Here is a 20,045-nt window from a genome sequence, read left to right on the forward strand (position 1 = left end):
ACGTCGGGGCTGCATTAGGCGGCACTGTAACATTCAAAGTTTACATATAGCGGAAGCGGGCTGCGGGTTCTGCCCGACACAGTGGATCTTGGTGGATCTTTGTTTAACCTGTCCGCGTGCTCCTTTTTGGTCTGGTCTTCAATCTCGAGTTTTACATAATGTTCGATAGTTTTATTTTAATTATGTCAGACTTTAATTGGCACACGATCTTCTTCTATCTCATACATTCACTTTCACTTTCACTATTTTATACCTACGTTTTACATATGTCCAATACCAATTCAGATTTATAATAATACCCTACAGAAACTACTGTTATGGAACCTATGATTGTATTCTAAAAAAAATCCGTTAATTTGCTTTGCCTAGACCCGTTTATACCTATCTGATCCTAACCCATGAATACCTAATATCCGCGTACCCTTGCCGATCCTATAATCCACGATCTCGCCTACCATGTGCTCCTATTAACGAATTCTCTACCTTTTTCTCCATCGACCGTCGCTGCAACTAGTTGCTACTGGGTTAAGAGTAGTGACATTCGTGCTGTCATAGGCGCCGATCGCTCCGACAAAATATGCTTCTCCTTCACCAGGTTGGCAGTGTCAAGATCGGTGAAGTCGTCCGCTATACCGTCACCTATTCGCCCTCCCACGACCGAATCCTACCTTCACCTGACGTCCTTCACCTACGAATCCGCAATACTTCTCCTATACCCCTGCGAGCTGCCTTCGTCCACGGCCCATATACCCTTAGCGTTTCCGCGTTTCCCGCTCACTACGATCCTAATGTTAAATTCGAAAATCCTCGCCGGTATGGAGTTCCTGAATTCGAACCTATGCTCAAGGCCGGAGGCACGTGGACATGCCAGTTAATAGTACCTGATGATATTCGCGAGAGTGCCGGGACCGGTGCTGCGAAGGGTAATTTCGGCCATGGTGCTGCAGATGAAGATGCTCCAAAAAGCGCAAGTTGGGTCGTAGAAATTTCAAGTCAGGTCATATTCTCCGCCAGCGCCGATGTAGGCTATGAGGTCTTGCTCGGACGAGATGAGAAGAGTCTAAACCTTGGTGGCGTGCCGGTGATTGGGGGCCAGGCTCAGGTTCCACAACCTGGGAAAGTGACTGATTTCCAACAAAGCGTAGGCGCAAAGGATGGCCATCACCCAGCTCAACCCAAGGGGGTTTTCTCACGAGCCCTCTCCTTGAAGGTTGAGGACACAGCAAGTCTATGGAATACACCACCGTTACCAGGCTTAAACGAATGGGACCATGGGAGAGCTAAACCATCTGGTATGGAAAAGGCGATTAACAGTGTCACGGAACCAGCGGATGCTAAGGAATATAACGCACAAACACGTCACCCGAAGAAAGTCCATTTGGTCGTTTTAACACATGGTCTGCATAGTAACCTCGGTTCTGATATGCTGTATATGAAAGAGAGTATCGACGCTGCCGCAAAGCAAGCTAAGATCAATGCGAGGGCAAGAAAAGCACGAGAGAAGGCCGAGAAGGACGATGCGCAAGAAGGCAACGAATCAAAGACTGCCGGGAAGCAACCTGAAAATAATAATGATAATGACGAATATGATGACGAAGAAGTCGTAGTACGAGGCTTCTCGGGAAATGCTACTCGGACAGAAAGAGGTATCAAGTTTTTAGGAAAGCGTTTGGCACGTTGGGTGCTGTCTATAACATATCCAGATCAGCCATTTCTACCATCTCTAAAGAAAGCGGCAAGTGGTGGTATTACTAATGCCTTTAAGAGCGACAATGGAAATGACAACATAGAAGGGAAGCCCGCACATAAACACAGTACTATACACAAGACTCATCACGACGGCGACGATCGCGAATTTCAGATTACTAGCATCAGTTTTATCGGTCATTCTTTAGGAGGTCTTGTTCAGGTTTACGCTATCGCCTACATTCAAAAGCACTCACCCCGTTTCTTCGACTTAATTCGGCCGATAAACTTCATTACGCTTGCATCTCCATTATTAGGTCTAAGCAACGAAAATCCATTATACGTCAAATTTGCTCTCGACTTTGGTCTCGTTGGAAGAACCGGGCAAGATTTGGGTCTTACGTGGCGAGCACCGACTATCGCCAGAAGTGGCTGGGGCGCATTAGTTGGGACACTCGGAGAAAGTGCTCATAAAAAAGTAATAGGAGAGGTTCAACCAGAGTCGAAACCCCTTCTACGTATTCTGCCTACTGGCCCGGCACACCGAGCCTTGAAGAAGTTTCGTAATCGGACAGTTTATTCTAACGTGGTCAACGATGGGATTGTACCACTACGCACAAGCTGCTTGCTATTTCTAGACTGGCAAGGGCTCGGTCGAGTGGAGAAGGCTCGACGAGAGGCCGGCTTGGTTGAAACGGTCGTTGGCTTCGGATGGGCAGAATTGACAGGTGCTAATGTGACATCGCGAAGAGGGCCATGGTCACCTACCAGTGAAGAAGTCCCATCATTGTCGCAGTCCGGCGTTGAGTCCGAATCTTCCCGCGATGACTCGCATGAAGTGCCACAGCCATCTACTAATGCCACTGTTGAGGATGATACACGCAGTTTAAATCTAGCGACACCTCATTCGGAGACAGGAGCTACAGGTCAACACTCGCAGACGAACAATGATTTTCCGTTTTCCGGATTTTTTAATTTCTTCAAGTCTGGCGAGTCGTCGAAAGCAGCAGCAGCTCATAAAACGCCTCCCCATTCTCCCAGGGAACATAAAATCTACCAACGGAGCCAGACCTTGAAGATAGATGCTGCCACTGATTCAGCATCTTCAAGTCGATCCAAAGTATCTTCTGGCCACGAACTCGGCGAAGATGCGGTATCCGCCCCGCCAAAGACAACTTTCTTCGAGTCAGCAGGCGATCTTCTTAATCCCACCTTACCAACAGTAGAATACCTCATAGACCCTTCAAAACGCCCGCGAACCATATTCCATGATCGTGTTTATCATCCGACCGATATTCCTCCACCACCGCTCAAGAAACGTCCAACCAGATCACTCACTTTCCGGCATAAATCAAATGGGGGAGGTAGCGGGACATCATCTCCTAAAGGGAATGGAAAGTCCCCTACACCAAGCCAGTCAATTGACCATGCCACCTCCGAACTCTCGACTCATGATTATGACGACCTTACGCATACGGATCCTAATAGAGACGCTGACGACATCATCGACACATCTAATATGAAGGTCGAGGAGAAAATCGCCCGAGCATATCATCGTGATATGAGTTGGCGGAAAGTCTTAGTGAAGCTCGAGCCAGATGCACACAACAATATCATTGTACGTCGTGCATTTGCCAATGCCTTCGGTTGGCCTGTTGTGAAGCATGTGGTAGACGCCCACTTCAGTGACAGTGCAGCTGCACGCACTCGAGATGAAACTGAGCAAAGTAACGATCGTGCCAAATCAATGAACCAAGCACCAGATGAGACCGGGGCTGAGACTTATACACAAGAAGATGCTCAACAAGGAAAGGGAAAAAGTGCTCAAGATGGTACGAGTCATAAGCACACTACGAGTGAGGCACTTGAGGCTACGGACGCGGTATCAGATCTTCCATCGCGAGAAAAGAAAACGGGCCACTACAATACGAGAGAATCACCTCCACGCTCATCTTACGAAAGAGGCGATTCCATCAGTTGGAGTGATCGAGAATTCGCTGACAGTGGTGATGAGAGCGAAATCGATATTGGAATGGCATATGGTAAACATTCTAAGATTGACACATCTCATGATGGTGACCCGCCGAGATCTGCTAGTCCGGGCTGGAATTGGACGGAGAAAATCGTGGGGAAAGGGGCTGCGAAGAAGGGTAAGAGCCCTCAGAGTCCTACGAGTCCTGAGTTTCCGCAGCAGGGGGAGGGGAGTGGGAGTACACCTGCCTCTTGAGTCTTTCTTGATGATGTGTATTTGGAAATTCATAAGACTTGGGACAGACATCTTTGATAGAAGCGTATAAGCATAAGCATGGCGGCATCTTAGAATTCTAGCACAGCACTTGGGAATGGCAGGATCAGACCTTATTCCGAGATAGCATAAGAATTGTGCGTTCATACCTATTGGTGAGCGGTGTTCATAGCCTTACTGCTCAATACGAACTCAGGGATATACTTGGTACGGGGTCGACTATGACCACAATATAATAATACATCTGTAACTAAACCTTCAACTGAGTACCTACTTAGGTGGGTACTTTTGCGGCCGATCGACACTAGTAACATGAGCTTGTGGGCGATATACGAAGATTACTTGCAGCCGTGTCGTTGTGTATGGCTCGTCGATACATCGTAAGGTCTGGATTGTGTTGACTAAATCTGAACGAATGTCAAGGAATGCCAAGTGTATGGTAATCTATGAGAGTCTGGGGATGGCCTCATTGCTGCTTGGACACTAGGAATGAGACCGGGCCTCTACAGCAGCTGTTTCGATATTCTATAGTTCCAAGTAATGTCTTGAGACGCCTAAATATATCTAACTAGCTTCTATGTCTCAGAACGTACATCGGTAATATATTTCAATTCTTGTTAATACCTTCAATCTGGGCCAAGGAGGCAGCCGAAAGGTGGACTCCTCAGCCTTATATTGTCGTTCAAATCGAAGACATCCGGGATTTGTGACTGGTTCGGTAGATTGAGTCTATTTACTTCGTGTAGCTCATTTTCTATTATCTCATCAACTGCCTGCGTTGGCTTAGTCGTTCACCGAGGTATTTGGGCCATTGCCGCTGCAGGTAGAAGGCCAGAAGATGCGGCAGTTGAAAAATGGCCGCCACACCTAGGCGTTTTAGTTTTGTAAGGTCTTGTTGGTGTTTAATGTGTGTATTTTCTATGGAATGATCATGAATTGATTAAGAAATGCAAAATAAGGTACGTAATGTCAATTAAGTGACGAAGTGACAAGAGTACCTACCTAGGTAATGTAACTCGTAAGCCGACTAGCAACCTATTAATCTGTGCCCGAAATGCTTAGGAGACCACAGCACCAACGGGCTATGGCGATTTTGAAAGTATATACCCGTAGGAACCTAAACCTGTCCTCGGGTTATTGTCTCAAGGAGGCCTGAGAACAGACTTAATGCAGTAGCTTTGACATTAAGACATTAAGACATTGTAAGCTCAAGAAGACAGTTATGTCAGAGCAATTAAGGTACACCATGATCTACAGAATATACATGCTTAAAAGTCGTAATCTACCTAATAGTAGTCACTGAAAATCATTGTGTTTCTTCCTTCAAGACTTTACTGAACAAATCTAAGGATAGTTGATATTATTTGCTATCTTGGGATAAGCCTAGGGCCTTTAGGAGTGCCCTTTACCAGCTTTTGGAGGCATAGTTTCATATTGTTCGCATCTTAGAAGAAACGATTTCTTCTGTCAAGAGGTAGACTACCCCAGTAGGTACGCTCCTCACCTTGCTTTCCTGTACTTGTTCCAAGACCTCCTAATCATGTCGAGATCCGCCTTCTGGTTCTTCCATCTCTAAAGACACACCCCGATCCCCAAAGCTAGGCACTTCCAAAGGTGTATAATGTAGATAGGGGGGTAGAGGGCGCTGTCCCCGCCGAGCGAAATAACGCTTAGGGGATGAAAGCCCGCGGAGATACACAACGAAGGAACCTCTTGATCCTAGGTAGAGCTATCCTCACTACCAGAGCCTTCTTCAGACTGCGTCGACTGCTCATATCTCAGTTTCGTTGTTTAATAGGCTATTAGTCAATGAATGTCACCAACCTCCATCTCAACAGGATACTCGTTGACGCCCTCTGTCAGGAACTTGTCGATGTCGCTAGAATTCAATGTTTGTATCAACTACTTCGTAGCAAGTATATTCGCACAGTATGGCTCTTCGTCCGGACAGATTCTCATCATCATGATCTCTGAATGAAGGCTTCATGTCCTCGGTCCCGACGTCCCGCCTCGAATTTCATGACTCGGACACTTACCGCTAGAGCCGGTTCGCCAAGTCCCCCTTTCCTCGATGTGACGGTTATCAACTATTCCGGTTCCCTCGTGCTCACGCGAAATTGAGAGCAACCCAAACTCATATGGCGGCTATGAGCTAGATGAAACCTTGGAACGGCTGCTTGGTGGCTAGAAGGCTAGACATAGTAAACCGGACTCTTAGGCGAGTCATGCTCGTTTGCTACTGAGAGCCAGAACCCGTGATTAGGAGTAGCTGGTGTTGAGCCGACGACGTAATTTGACAATTTCTTCATACCCTCGGGCTGTATCCTCCTATGCGGGCCGGTGTTCCAGCGGCTGACGCGGGCCATTCTCTATGGATGTAGATATTCAGCCAAGAGAATGGCACTCGGTGGACTAGACGGAACGCGTAAGATGGGGAAATGAATGATTCTCAGCTGTGACGGCGCAGACTCATCGGTCAGCAACGTGAGTAAATAGAGGGACAACGGTCTGGACACTAGATTGGTGTCTCCTCCTGGAGCCACATTCGGTGCGAGCCGAGATCACATATCACTTGCATAATTACTTGGCTCGCTACTCGCGCCGTGCAACGCTAAGCACTACTCCGGCCGCCGAGATGGAAGGTGGGATACTTCCGGTCATACAGGTATCCGCCTAGATGCAAGCCGACGCGTACCGGCCTGTATCATCATTAAACCATCGGGCTAGTAAGGGTCTTCCCCCTACTAGTATCTCACTTCTTGGATTCGGATAGCATCGCTGGATCTTCCGCTTACGAAGACAAGCATTCCGCCCCTGACTAGACTCGAGTAGCAACGGCGGCAGCTACAAATCCAAGGAAGTACGGCACGTCAAATTGGAAAGGTTACACAGCAGAGGGAGAACCAGAAAGCTATATATGTATGTAATAGAACAACCCGGTGGCGACAAAAGATCAGTCCACCCGGCATACAGAGTGAGGAGAAGGGGCATGGATACCACGTCGAACAGGCTTCCCCTCAGGAAATCTTGAACAAAGACCGAATCAGCCGTCTGCGGAGATAAATTCTGGTAGGCTCGTCGCCTCCAGGGCTAGCATGTGAGATAGATTGCGGCTCGGTCTTAAACAAGTATCTACCTGGGGATTGGGTGCGTGGTTATATTCAATCCATTTGAGTCCGCGACTGCGTATTGGTTTATTGCTGGATTATGTCGGTCGTACCTTGTCGCCTTGCAGCGTCAATGCAACGGAATTGGGATGTATTGGAGGGCAAGAAGAAGTAAGGAGATAAAGCAAGTAAATCAGATAACACTTAGTCTTTGCACTGACCGAATGCAAGCCGACGAATTGGGTCGTCTACTTGGCATTCAGCATGTGAAGCCGATAGGCGCAAATTTTACTTGAACCGAGGACCAGAACGGCTTCATCATCTTGATTCCTATCGAGGAAAGTAAGGGCAACCGAGTTCGACAACTTATTTTTCCAGTTCCCGAAATACATATCCGAAAGATAGAAATGGGAAGCTGAACCTGTAAGGGTGATGCTGCTTTTCCTTTCGGATAAGGTAGTTCGCGCCGATCCGGATTCCAAGCCATGCAGCCAAGGACAGGGTTAAGCTGAACAGCCTGGGAAATCCTTCAAAGTACCTGTTCCGAACCAATTCTGCCTGCAGGACCAACTTTGATTGCCGGCGGGCATTTTTCTTTCACATCGACGATCTTGGCTCGACGACAAGGCTACGACTTCACGAATGTTGATGTCATAAACACCTATAGGATCTATTCCTTGATCGGGAACGAAGCCAAGGACAAATCATCGATCTAGCCCCTTACTCCCTAGTTAGTTCTATGCTACGAGAAGATACTCCAATAGGCTTGGCATTGATAAAGGACGATCTAGCTCGATGATGAAAGTGGATTTGTGGAAAAGAAACAAGGTACCCCGTAGGATTAGGTGCTATCAAGGAAGTGATCTTTCCGCGCGCTTGAAGGGATCCTTCTTTATTGGTATAAGCGCGCCATATGCTGAATTCGGTCTTGTTGACTGGGATGGGCCAATGACAAGGGGCGATGGCGACATGGCCGACATGATCGTCGACGATACCTGGCCGCGGAGAGGGTTCCCTTTTAGCCCGGCTGCTACCGTAGCGTATGGGGTTTGTTACACCCTGTCCGGTACGATGATACGATACCCAAGGACTGGGCTCAATGATGGTCTATCTCGTTCGAGAATTTCTTCTCTTTTACCTACCTAGTTAAGCTCTAACATTTCGTCAGAGCGATGGTGAGTACCGGAATAATATGCGCATTGGTTCCAGGAAGGCTTTAGGCTCCAGAGGAACGGCGTGCGCCGTTGGTCTACTCGAGCAATTTCGCTTCTTCCGTTCCGAAGATCTCTCTTAAAGATTGTACCCCGTGTGAGGAGTGATGATCTAATGGCAAGGTGATGTTTTTCCGGGCAAACCACGAGTTTAGGAAATCGCTTGGACTTACTATTCTCTCATGGCTTCATCCAGCCTCCGACATTGTATCATCGTATGGTCCACCAACTGCAAGTAAGGGGCTAGTAATAACACCTTCCCCCGGAACGCGCAGCTAAATCCAACAATTAATATCCAGAGTTAGTGATGAACCATTGATAAGTGGCATAATTCCCCCCACAACTTCTCAATGGGCGAGCCGAGATCTCCCGCCCCCAAGCGACCCCCATTCGCTAATGTGGTATCGAGATTCGAGATAGGATGAACTTCTACTATTACGTCGGCACCCCTAAGTCACCGGACGCCGATAGGTTGCGATATGCCCATCCTTACTATTCAGTGATGGTGGCCAGGCGAGCTCCGCGCTCGAAATAGTATCTACAATTCAGGGAATCATCAGATTCCTTTATCGTGTAGGATCTGCGAGATGACTCGCTAATGAATATCCTTGCGATCTCATCACCTCGCCAATCTATCTCACACTAAAAAGAAAAACTGCAACGCATGCAGTTGTACCATCGCAAGATTTTATTAGGAGGCGGTACAGCAATGGAATTCGTGGGCAAAGGCGAGCACACCCCAATATTACAATAATTCTTGCAGACGCCACGATGCGGAACAACCAATAGGATTAGTCCCTCTCGGCACCGACAATAACAAAAGCAAGCTGTCTAATCCACGAATTATCCCGGTGTCGATGAATGTCAGAATCTGAAGTTTGGCGACCCGGGACGTTGAGCCGAAAACACCAGCCAGGGGTTCCGATGAGATATGATACCTAGAGGATAAAGTATTTCCATATGTAGGCTTAGGGCGTAGCAGCTGAATACCTACCGAGCCTTGAGGGAATCTCTAGATAGGCGGCATTTACGTTACACGGGGACAGAAGCCAGTTGGGTTTATGTAAAAAATCATCGTCCGACCGCGCCTAGCTGTCCTGGAGTTGGTCGGCTTTTTACACACCGAGATGGCCGTAGGTACATGTGATCCCCCCTTTTTAACCCCTGGCCATGGTGTGTCACAGTCCGTGGCCCTGGAAAAATATCGGCAGAGATGCCCTGACCCTGACCCTAGTTGCCCTGGCTGGACCTCTGTACTCCGTACGAACTCGAGAGAAGGTTTCTGTGGGGATTTGGGGTACATACATGAAAACAGGGATTCAACCCCGTGGAGTGGAACAGTTGAAAGCAACCCCCACGCCCCCGTCAATAATAGCCCAGTGGAGATTCGTAAATGTCATTACGGAGACTAGGAGACCAGACTAGACTCTTGGTACCTGCTGTTTAAGTACCTAGAGCCATTGCCTAGTACCGGCAGCTAAGACAGAAGTCTAAGACTCTACGTGTAACAACTACACATGACCTTGCAACTCCTGACGAACTTTCGTAGTAACATTACAGCATATCTTCTCCTTTTATTCCCGAAAAGTGACAATGGCTGGCTGACTGTACCCACGACAACGCTGTAAGTTTAGAAATAGCCGAACTTCCCAACTTCCCTACACTCAACACTACACTCAACACGTCGATATTACAAATCCGAAAATCTGTCCTGACAATCCATCTAGTGGCTTCTAACGTTTATTATATTATGTACGTGGACTCTCATATGGGAAGTCAAAACAAAAAGACTAATGACACATGGCATATGACCATCCCTATTCTGGCTGGTAACCCCCTCTACTCACCCATGTAAAGTGCCTTCTTATTAGATCGCGATTGAGTCCCAAACGTATGTCTCAGTTGCTATGTAAATCGGGTTGGCTGTTCCAATGCAAGGATCTTCTTTTACCCCACGCGCCTCCCTCATTCTCGTTGGTAACGTAAGTGGCCGTGCTATTGGACTTGATAATTCCATTATTAGGGCACCTGTAGCACATGGCTATACGTAGCATGTTAGCTGTTATCCAATGGAACGTAGGAGCAATACCAACCCTCTAGTTCTATTTGCGCTTACCGTATATGATACGCTAAACCCCAAGGTGACCGCGCTCCTAGGGGTGCCTAGTCCAATAAATTATATCACCTACGCTATCAAATCAGGGGGCCGAATGATCACTTCCAAGCAAACAACTCATGAGGCGCAGACGGAAATTCAGTAAGGTCTGGGCTTGTCCAGGTTTCAGAGTAATAAACATTTAATACTCATCGGGCAGAGACTTAGCAAGGATCCTTTACAATCTACATCCCACACTGTCTTCCACATAAGCGGACAACCGTATGCAGTTGTCACACTTGAAAGGAGCGTCACTAATCTTAGCCCCCAACCCCGAATTAGGCAGTGTACATAATCCTCACCTAACCAAGCCGTTGTTCGTTCAATCAGTAGACCGGGTTGCGCAAGAGCACGACTTTCTTACACACTCTATTCGTTCAATCCTGGTCTTGGTAATTTTTCTTCTCCCATGGTTTGCCATACCGCAATCTTTTTATCTTTATAGAAGTTGCGGTGAAGAAGAGATGTTGAGCACAAGGCTCTCGATACTGTTGTAATTGCAACCCCAGTGGGAAATAAACGAACAGATGAAGAAATCAACCCCTCCGCCGCCCAAATTTTTAACCCCTCGAAAACTATATACGGGGAACGAGGCCGGTCGATCATGTTCGATCTGATTCGCGTTTCGTGTTTTCACATGTTTCCGCATTACCCGTTGATTTTCCGACTTCCTCTCAATTTATTTATTATTTTTTTTCTCCTCTTCGTCTCCCCTCTCGGCGGTAACCGCACTCGGCCGGAGGGGCCTCAATTTACATGGTACGCGAAATTCGCTCTCACCATTATCAGGCGCATATCAGCCGATCGGCTTCCGCCTAGGTACCTAGGAAATCGGTACTGTAAAAGAAGAAAAAATTTTGCTCGCTATGGTGAGCGGACCTGTTTCTTGTGTAATATGAAGGCCTGCAGCTAGATCCCATCCTTCGCACGTATCGAGCACGGTGTCCTGTAATCGCCCGTGGCTACATGGGAGGACCTCGTCGGGGGCCAAGGAGTTCGGTCTCACCAAAAAGGCCCCCATATAGCCATGCATCTGGAAGGCAAACACGAGACGAAATGAAAAGTAAGGCTCCTTGTTATTAAATAAGATTGGTCCCTGAGGCTGGCAATAACTCAGCATGCACGCGGGGGGCCAATCATGTGTACCAACAGCCGTTACCCTTTATGAAAGTCCGGAGTACACACCTGTACGCCCATACTTCATTGGATATTGGGAAAATTTGCTTCTCGATAAAATTTACGGAGCAAGGTGTGTACTTTCATAATAATGAAAAAAAAAAAAAAAAAAAAAAATTAGTTGTTTGCTCGAAGGACTCGGAACAGCATTAACAACCAACAAATGTTTCTAAGTTTAGTTCCCCAAGTACGTAAGATACATAAGATAAGTACTATTACCTAGTTTGGAAATATGAAGGTAGCGTTAAAGTTTAGTCTCCAATGACAAATCTGGAGCCCCGCAAGATTCAAAGTTGTTGTACGCGTAATGAAACGATAAAGTCTGGGGTTCAGGGCGCTGCTTTCCCTAGTTATCTTTCATAGTGACATACCTAGGTACCTAAAGGTATAGGTACGTTAATGCCTGCAAACCTTACATTTCTTGCATATCCCTCTACTGTTATTATCACATGATAAATACCTAGGTACTCAGCAGTTCATATAATATCGTAAGAGCATATATGGAATTATATATACTTTTGTGATATTATAGCGTCATGATTTCACTAGGTTGAAGTAAATAAGAAGTCCTGAGAAATGAAATATTACCTCACGATCATCAGGTACCCCCCAACTTGCATTCAGCCGTACCAGCTGTCTCTCAGCATCCTAACGTAATGCGCGCGCACACTATGTAAGACGGGCTACTACCTACCTACTTTACAACAATACAGTGCAAGTTCTTTAATGTATCACGTCAGCGGACGTGGACTTTGCATTACCTATCTAAGCCGTTCTTGGGATCGAGGCTGAGCAATGAAAACATACGCAAACACCCCCAGTAAATTCCTATTCCTCCCTTCCCTTCCTTATCTTGGTACTTGGCTATTGCCTAGGTAGGAAATGACAACAAAAAGGTGCAAAAGAGGCTACGTTATTGCTTACCTTCTTCACTTTAACTTCCGTTTAAACCGTTGTTGTCATTGGAGCTACGCATCTACCGTTGGCAGGTTGCATAAGGAGATGATGCCTTCTCCTCCCACCGCCTCTTCAGCGCTACAACAGGATTGGTCCACAACATCTTCGGGGACGTCCGGTAATAAATTTCTTCTTCTTCCAAGGTTCTCTTGGTCTCGCAGGGCTGATGGCTGACGCACCGCTGCCGTGCTTCCCCTTTGCTGCTTGTCATCCCGCCATCCCGCTAGGAAACAAAGCTTTCGTATCCATTTGTTACAAGCAAAATAATTCCCTAGCACTGTAGCTAGGATAAGGACGAGACCCATCGGAGTCTTTGATAAGTTTTGTGGGGGCGGCTTTTTTTTATTTGACTCATATTTTATGTATTTGACTATTTAGTTATTCTTACGATTTATCGCCTTTTATTTAGCGGTGAGGACATATGTGTTTCTATTAATCATTATTTAGATGAAGTAATGGCAAAGACGAAAATTTTTTTATCACTTTCTTTTTTTCTTCGCTTGTCGGTGTGTCATTTATCATATGCGGGCGCCCTTCTCATATGAACTTGCGTTCATGTATTGAATATTACTACAACTTAGGAACCCTGGAGGTTCATGTAACTCCTGTCCGCCCTATCTCTTGTAATAAGCTGTGATGTACTGTACCATGTCCTAAAAAGATCTGGAGAAGAGATTGCTTGGCAAGGCTCATGTAGCCCGCTCCGAGCCGAATCCCTCCCATCCCCTTAATTTCTCCATGTTCTCGAATTCCGCCCACGTATTTCAGGTAGGGTACATACCTCCCTTTTCGCATTCGGTATGCGGGGTGTTCCAACAAGAGAATGACTACAAGGGGTCCGCCCCCAAGTGATGCTGTGCGTAGTAATCTGCGATACGGACAATGGTAAAGTGACGAGGCATTATTAGTCACCGAGATTTATTGGATGAATTCTTTTTATATACCTACAAAGTCGCAAAATGAATTCCTACTTGTGTTACGATGACACTGGGCAACAAACAGCCTTCTAAGCCTGGATTCGATAGGTACCGTCTCAGGCAACATTAACCCCTTAGCACTATCTTTTTTTAGTTGTGGTGGCGTTGCGGGTGTCAGTACCTATATTGGGTGGTTTTCTTAATCTGGGGTTGGGGCATATGCCGGACGAGGTACCACGGAGCAATTTTTGTTTCCGACGTCCCTGAGGATTTGTCACGATGAGCATAGCAACGATTTAGACGCAACCAGCCTAAGCCTAACTTGAGTGGGAATTATGATTCTTGAGGGGTTCGGAGATCTAGACCGAATTTCATTTGTCTGTGCTTTGTATGTCATTTACCATTATCAACTACCAATATTGTGAACATGTCGCCTGTCTTTTGACCAGAGAACCGCCAAGCCTGTACCAAGATATTGGCCCGATATTGAGCTGAAACGCGCGCACGCAACAAATCGTCCGTTGAACACCCACCCTAGAGACGCTCGTAGTTGAGAAGAGAGGAAGATATAGATAGCTCGCCTGAGGATTTTGACTGCCGATCCGGCTAAGCTTCACAATGCCCAAAACCTGCATCCCGTTGCACTTTCGCCCGTTCCACCGTCTATGAGCAACGAAAATAAAAAAAACCGTCCACCAAATATGCCAACGCTGTGTAATTGAACTGAGAAGGAATAAGAAATGAAAAGGAAAAAAGCGACCATGTTGATCTCGCCATTCTTTTTCCCAATAACTGCCTGATTAACGGAAACTCAGGACTAGAAAAGATATCACCCCGAAACACACTTAATAACACGAGATCTAGCCGCCGATGAGGGTCTCAAAGTCTATAGGTTCATGAATCCACCAGAAATCACGGCAAGCCCAAACGTAAATCGGCCGTCCCATCATTGCATTGTAAACCACCAGGGGTAAAGGTAATCTTATTAAATAAGCCGAATAAGCAACCGCCGTGCCGTTCTCGCAAAACGTCGCCTTAGGAACGCCGCCTCTTGTCTATTTATCCTCTATAATTAATTTCGTTATTCATGTCGTAGTAAATGTAGTACCGTGCTTGTTTCTTTGGTCTACATTCGATCCATGAGATCGCCACCTGCTAAACTGCCGCTCGTTGAACTTCGGCCACTGGTGTTGTATCCATCGTTGGACAGAAGATCGTGAACTGCGACCTTGGGAACTTGTGGAACAGGGAGTTTTCTACTACTGTCGGGTCGGCTGATAATATCCGTTAGTGATAGACCACTAGGACGAGGACCGTTGCTAGCCGGTTGCGAAGTTGGCGGGTAGTTTCCCTCGAGATGCGGCTCCATTGGCGCTAGAGCTGGAGTGTGTCCCAAAGTCAGATTGCGCAGAGTAGGCAGTTCAATACCAGCGTAAGGCCGAAGACGCGGAGAGTGAGCTGGCGTAGCAAGCGGCGTGTGGTCGGGTGTAGGCGAAAGAGAATCATGAGAGAAGGTAGGCGATGACGGAGCAGTAGAGTTAGGCGAGTTAGGTCTTGATCGCTTAGCATGACGGAGAGCGTGAGCATAGTGGTCATCGTGTTCGTCATTAGAGTGCGATCTTGACATATGGTAGGCAGATAGAGAAGGGAGGTGACCGCGCGAGTTGTGGATACTGTTAGAATAATACGGGTGGGCTCTTGCCGAATGGTGGTGAGCTGCCATGTTCTGCTGCTCGAGTTGGTTCGTAGCGTTTGCCAGGATACCAATATCCATGCTGTGACCAGGCATTGGGCTGTTACCGCTCATATTGCGGCCATAGTGATGTAGAGGACCCGGATGCGGAATAACGTATTGAGAGAACGAGTGAGGCGGGGAAACGTTAGGCGAGACAAGCGTAGAATTAGGTGCAGATTTGATAGATCTCGGGTTTGAGGGAGGAGGCATCATAGAGTCCGGAGTCAAGGCATGGCCCAATCCGTGATGCGTCGCTTGTCCGGCCTTGTTTCCTCTTCGCGAGTTAGGGTTATTATGTATTCTCGAGTGACGGGTGAGTTCATCCGAGCGAGAAAACTTCTTGCTGCAACCGGGAAACTGGCAAGCGTGAGGCTTTTCGCCAGTATGCGTTCTAATATGCCTAGTCTGGTGCTCTAGACGGTGAAACGCCTTGTCACAGAGAGGGCACTTGTACGGTCGTGGGAGTTCATTGCTGTTTTCAGCGGGCTGGCCACCAGGTAGAGGCCCATTAGGCCTAATAACGGTAACTGTAGCCATATCGATGTCTCCCTTAGAATTGTTGTCGTTGGTTGTAGCGGTAGGTTCGGGGTTCAGCAGGTTGGAAAAATCCACCGCTGACTGTGAGCGTTGCATGTGATCGTCAGCCAGCCAAGTGGGCACCGCCTTTCTTTCTTTTTTTTTTTCCTTGCTGAACTATAATTTCTTAGGAGTGGAAAATAAACGGCGGGGTTGTTGAGGAGAAATCGGTGTCGCAATTCCTCTATTTGTTTTATTATTTTTGCCCCTTCTTTCTTCGTCGCTCCTTTGTATCTTGGTTATTATGAGTAATAGTAGTGTGTCTTGTTGTGTTGCCGTACTACAGCGAGGAGGGTGTTAGCGGCGTTTAGTCGAGAAGCTGGGGGGAAGGTTGTTGCAGGTATGATATTGGTGCGGTAGAATTTCGAAGGGAAGGCCGTTTTGGGGGAATGGGGGCACTGGTACGATTTAAATGAACTGTGAGAGAGCGGGCGGGTCGGAAAAGTTGCAAGGGTTGCGAGGTGCCAAAACGTGCTACACTGGGGCGGTGGGTGAACGGGGTGGGCAAGTTTTTTAGGGAAGTGGGAAAGCAAAGAAGTAGAAAAGTAGAAAGAAGTGCGCGCGCACTTGCGGGTTTACTAAGGGAAGGCACACGGTATTTGCACCTAACAAGGTGTACTGTACAGTGTGCTTTGTAGGTACCTTAGGTACCTGGGGACTTGTAACAATTTCACCCTCACCCCTCCGGGGCCCTGCCTTACAGAATCCCCTAGTGTGGGGGGAACCAGTAGACGGACGAAAATGGCCTGGGGGAGTTGGAACCCTGGGCATCCATTCTGAAGGAGGCGCACCTGCGTCTTCTGGTTGGTCGGTTAGCTTACTTTAGTTGGTTTAGGTCACTCGGTTGGGCAGTCCTGAAAAAAGGGAACCCCCTGAATACATAGGTACGCGGTACGTACCTGCCTACAGATGTAGATACCTAAAGTACCTAGGTACCTAGGTAATTGGGGAAGGGGGAAGAAACGTGGAGGCCGCTGAACCTACTGGGAAGGATTTGCACAAGGGGTAAGAACAGGAGAGAGAAAGTGTGTTTTTTTCTCTTCATATTAGGAAAGAGTCAAGTCATAATTGTGCTACTTTCTACCTTTTTGTTACCAACTTTGAAATATCGGTATTAAAATTATTTCTTCCCCAAAATATAATTCAACGGATGGCCTGGATCTAATGCCTTTAAAAATATGCATTTCCTACGAAAGCTATTATATGCTATCCCAGGCCTCGCTACTGCAAGTTCCTCTCCGGCTTTCAGGGCTATGAGGTGTTCGTGGAGAGAATGATGGTGTGTGAGATTATTGCGCGTGTCGAGGTCAGAGGGATTTGCTGGGGCAGGCATGGCAGGCATGTGCTTAGGACTCCCGTCATTAGGGCCTAGCTTTCTACGAGGGAGAAGAGCAGAGGGGGTAAAAAAGGAGTCCAGACAGCCTACAGCATGGAACTAGGTACCTTAAAGGACTAGGGGCGGACGAGGGGGTGAAATTAACAAAGAGCAATCAGCCACGAATAATGCTCAATGAACACAACACATGTTCTTCTATTCCCTCACTTTCAGTTAGGTGGTTAGGTGGGATGAGGTAGGCATTTTCAGAAATATTCGCTACTGCCAACGGCGTTTCTTTCATGGTTGAGTGTACTGACCTGATTGGTACTTATATTTTTCATATAATTACTTTTTATCATTCCCCGTTCCCCGTTCCTATTCCCTTTTTATTTAATCATTTATCTACTTTATCCTTACATCCCTCCGGGACTCTAATAGACGACCTCGTTATGAAAGACCTTGCTTGCGCCATTCGGATTACTTCATATAAGCGCATGTGCCGCAAGCAAAATCCCATCCGAACGGATCAGTAGACCATCGTACCAAGCTCATACTATTCATTCTCGTCTTACTAGCTTCATGTAAGTCATCCACCTGGATGGCCTGGATAGTAACATAGTACCACCGAGATATGTGTGGGGATAATAGCGCGGCTGTACGGCAACAAAGTACTTACACTACTTTACACAACCGCTTCCACAACCCTTCTCGCCCCGTATCTCGCGCCCCGAATAACTGCCTCGGTTTCGGTTTCTTCTTTCCTTTTCCTTTTTATTATTTTTCACAGTTCTTTTTCTTTTTCTTCGAGAAGAATAAAATTTCAGATATATAACAAACAAGACTAAGTAATAGACCCGCCTTTTTAGGTATATTATTTTTTTTTTCCTATTTTATTTGCTTTCTTATTCCAAGTGCTTAATTTTCTCAACCGGAGCCACTTGCCATAACGCCCCGTCCGGGGTCTAAGAAGAAAGAAAAAGAAGAAAAAAAATTATTGAAAAGGCCCACGGCAAAAAGACTGGAGAATATGGGGCCGAGCTCGGCCGCACTCAAGAGCGTATTCTTTTTTAGCACCGTTGGTACTAGGTACTAGTAGCAGATAAGGGCCAAATTTTGCCATGGTCAACTCGGCAGTATAATTTTCAACTCTAACAGACAATGGAACAGATGGAGTCCGATAAGTGGTCCGTAGAGCGCACTAGAATTCTGAACGGAACAATACATGCTGACATAAGAATCTGTGTAGTACCTATGTCAACTTGACAGCTGAACTATTTGTAAAAAAAAAAAAAAAAGAAAAAAAAAAAACCAGCTCAGCTCAGCCCCTGAGCGTGTACACATCAGCCAACCAACTAGCAAGAAAATCCGGCGATTGTAGCTTACTTCATATTCGAACGAGAAAGTTTCTTAGAAGAACAAGCATATACCATAGCTACATGAATAATACAGGCTTGATCTTCACATATGCCTCCATTCTGGGTTTCTTAACTCGTTTTAAATCTGGGGTAATATTTGCTACAATGGTTGGCTCGAATACATAGATGTATCTACTCCCCAGAGTTTCTCTCCACAGACTATACCTCTAACTTGACGCTACCTAATCTTTACACGCGTACTCGGGTTTCATGGCATTGTTCATGCTTGCTTAATACATTTCCCGCTTACGATCTAGCTATCTTGTTCCGAATGTCCACGTACTCTTTCCGGCTAACTAGGGTTTCTCGAATCGACGATTAGCGTGGCTCAGTTTATTGGAATTGGCTTGATTTTATTGCCGCCGGATTCAGGTTTAGCACATGCTTATACCTACCTTTCCCTATATAATGAAATGAATGACGATAGAGTCTTGCACATGCTCACAACAATTTTATCGACGTCAATATGCTACCAATATTCTCCAAGCCTCGGTGAGGATCGAGAACTGTTGAGAAGCATATTTCGTTGTTGTATGGCAACTCTCGGTAAGGAGCAAAGTATTGATGTAATGATGCTTGGATCCCCATACCCGTTTACCGAAAGCCCCGGTTCATAATGCCAAGCTTTCCCAAAACGTGGGGGTCCGCCCGGATTATGAGAAGACAGCGACAATGAGGCTTGAACATCTTCGTAATGCGTACTAGCAGGAATATGTCCATTTACATATAAATCGGCATTAGGTAGCTCGGATTATAGATGAATGCGCAATTTATATTTACATATATTTATACATAATACCCCAGGGTCAAAGACAGCCTGCAGAATATGGATCTGGGGCGCTTTGCATGTGTCATGTCAAGCACGAAGGGGCTGCGAAACCCCCTGAGTGAAGTCTAAGGCGGAATCCTGTTTAATTATTATTTGATTATCATCGCTCTGATCAACCTTACAATAAATACCTATGTGATACCCATATAGGCGTTCTGGGGCGCCTCCTGAACCGACTGCTACGAAATTATGTATGGTGCCAGGCCCGTCAACAATGGGCAAATGTGAGCCCTGGAATTTAAATTATTACCGGGCATTTCGCCAATCTATGTGGTACATACTAGTGACCCAAGGACGCAGGGCGTACATCCGGGGAAAGGCGGAGGGGCCTCAAAAATTCAATAATGCACTGTGGACTGGGCAATTATCCAGGAGGAATAGCCTCAACTCCTGACTCCTAATCAGCAATAAGGATTGGCGTCAGAAATACGAAAGGCCGGACCACGACAGCAGCTTAAATGCACCACTTTCAAGTATAAACCACCAAGATAAGAGATATTCCTATGGACCCATTACATCGCTACGGTATGAAATGTGTCTAACTGAATCCATAAACTTCCCCACAAAGATAACACTTACACTTTCCACTGATCCGGGGTCCAAGATCCACAGATAGACTGAGATTTATACCTCATTCGGTTTAGACACCTTAAAGTCCAGACACATGTTCTCATCTTCCCAAATAGGTATACCGAAGCACCTCTTTGTCTATCGTAAT

The 20,045-nt window shown here is 46.5% G+C and overlaps 4 protein-coding genes across 4 annotated transcripts; 1 reads left to right on the plus strand and 3 right to left on the minus strand.

Moving 5' to 3' along the window:
- Window positions 1–136: 136 nt before the first annotated feature.
- F4822DRAFT_386561 (DUF676-domain-containing protein) lies at window positions 137–4,530 on the plus strand. Its single transcript, XM_051456721.1, has one exon. It carries the CDS (start codon window positions 578–580, stop codon window positions 3,911–3,913), a length of 3,336 nt encoding a protein of 1,111 aa, XP_051319737.1. The 5' UTR covers window positions 137–577; the 3' UTR covers window positions 3,914–4,530.
- Window positions 4,531–12,447: 7,917 nt separating this feature from the next.
- On the minus strand, window positions 12,448–13,294 carry F4822DRAFT_386570 (uncharacterized protein). The gene has a single exon (XM_051456722.1). It carries the CDS (start codon window positions 12,840–12,842, stop codon window positions 12,549–12,551), a length of 294 nt encoding a protein of 97 aa, XP_051319738.1. The 5' UTR covers window positions 12,843–13,294; the 3' UTR covers window positions 12,448–12,548.
- A 479-nt stretch (window positions 13,295–13,773) lies between these two features.
- On the minus strand, window positions 13,774–14,226 carry F4822DRAFT_386571 (uncharacterized protein; the record flags this gene model as incomplete). The annotated part of the gene is made up of 1 exon (XM_051456723.1): window positions 13,774–14,226. A coding segment is annotated over one exon (312 nt), but the record flags the coding sequence as incomplete, so codon positions are not given.
- On the minus strand, window positions 14,106–15,901 carry F4822DRAFT_386582 (uncharacterized protein). The gene has a single exon (XM_051456724.1). The coding sequence runs from the start codon at window positions 15,820–15,822 to the stop codon at window positions 14,581–14,583; it is 1,242 nt and encodes a 413-aa protein (XP_051319740.1). The 5' UTR covers window positions 15,823–15,901; the 3' UTR covers window positions 14,106–14,580.
- Between the last annotated feature and the right edge of the window lie 4,144 nt (window positions 15,902–20,045).

The sequence above is a fragment of the Hypoxylon trugodes genome (genome assembly GCF_022578975.1).
Source record: "Hypoxylon trugodes strain CBS 135444 unplaced genomic scaffold F4822scaffold_1, whole genome shotgun sequence".
Lineage (NCBI taxonomy): Eukaryota > Fungi > Ascomycota > Sordariomycetes > Xylariales > Hypoxylaceae > Hypoxylon > Hypoxylon trugodes.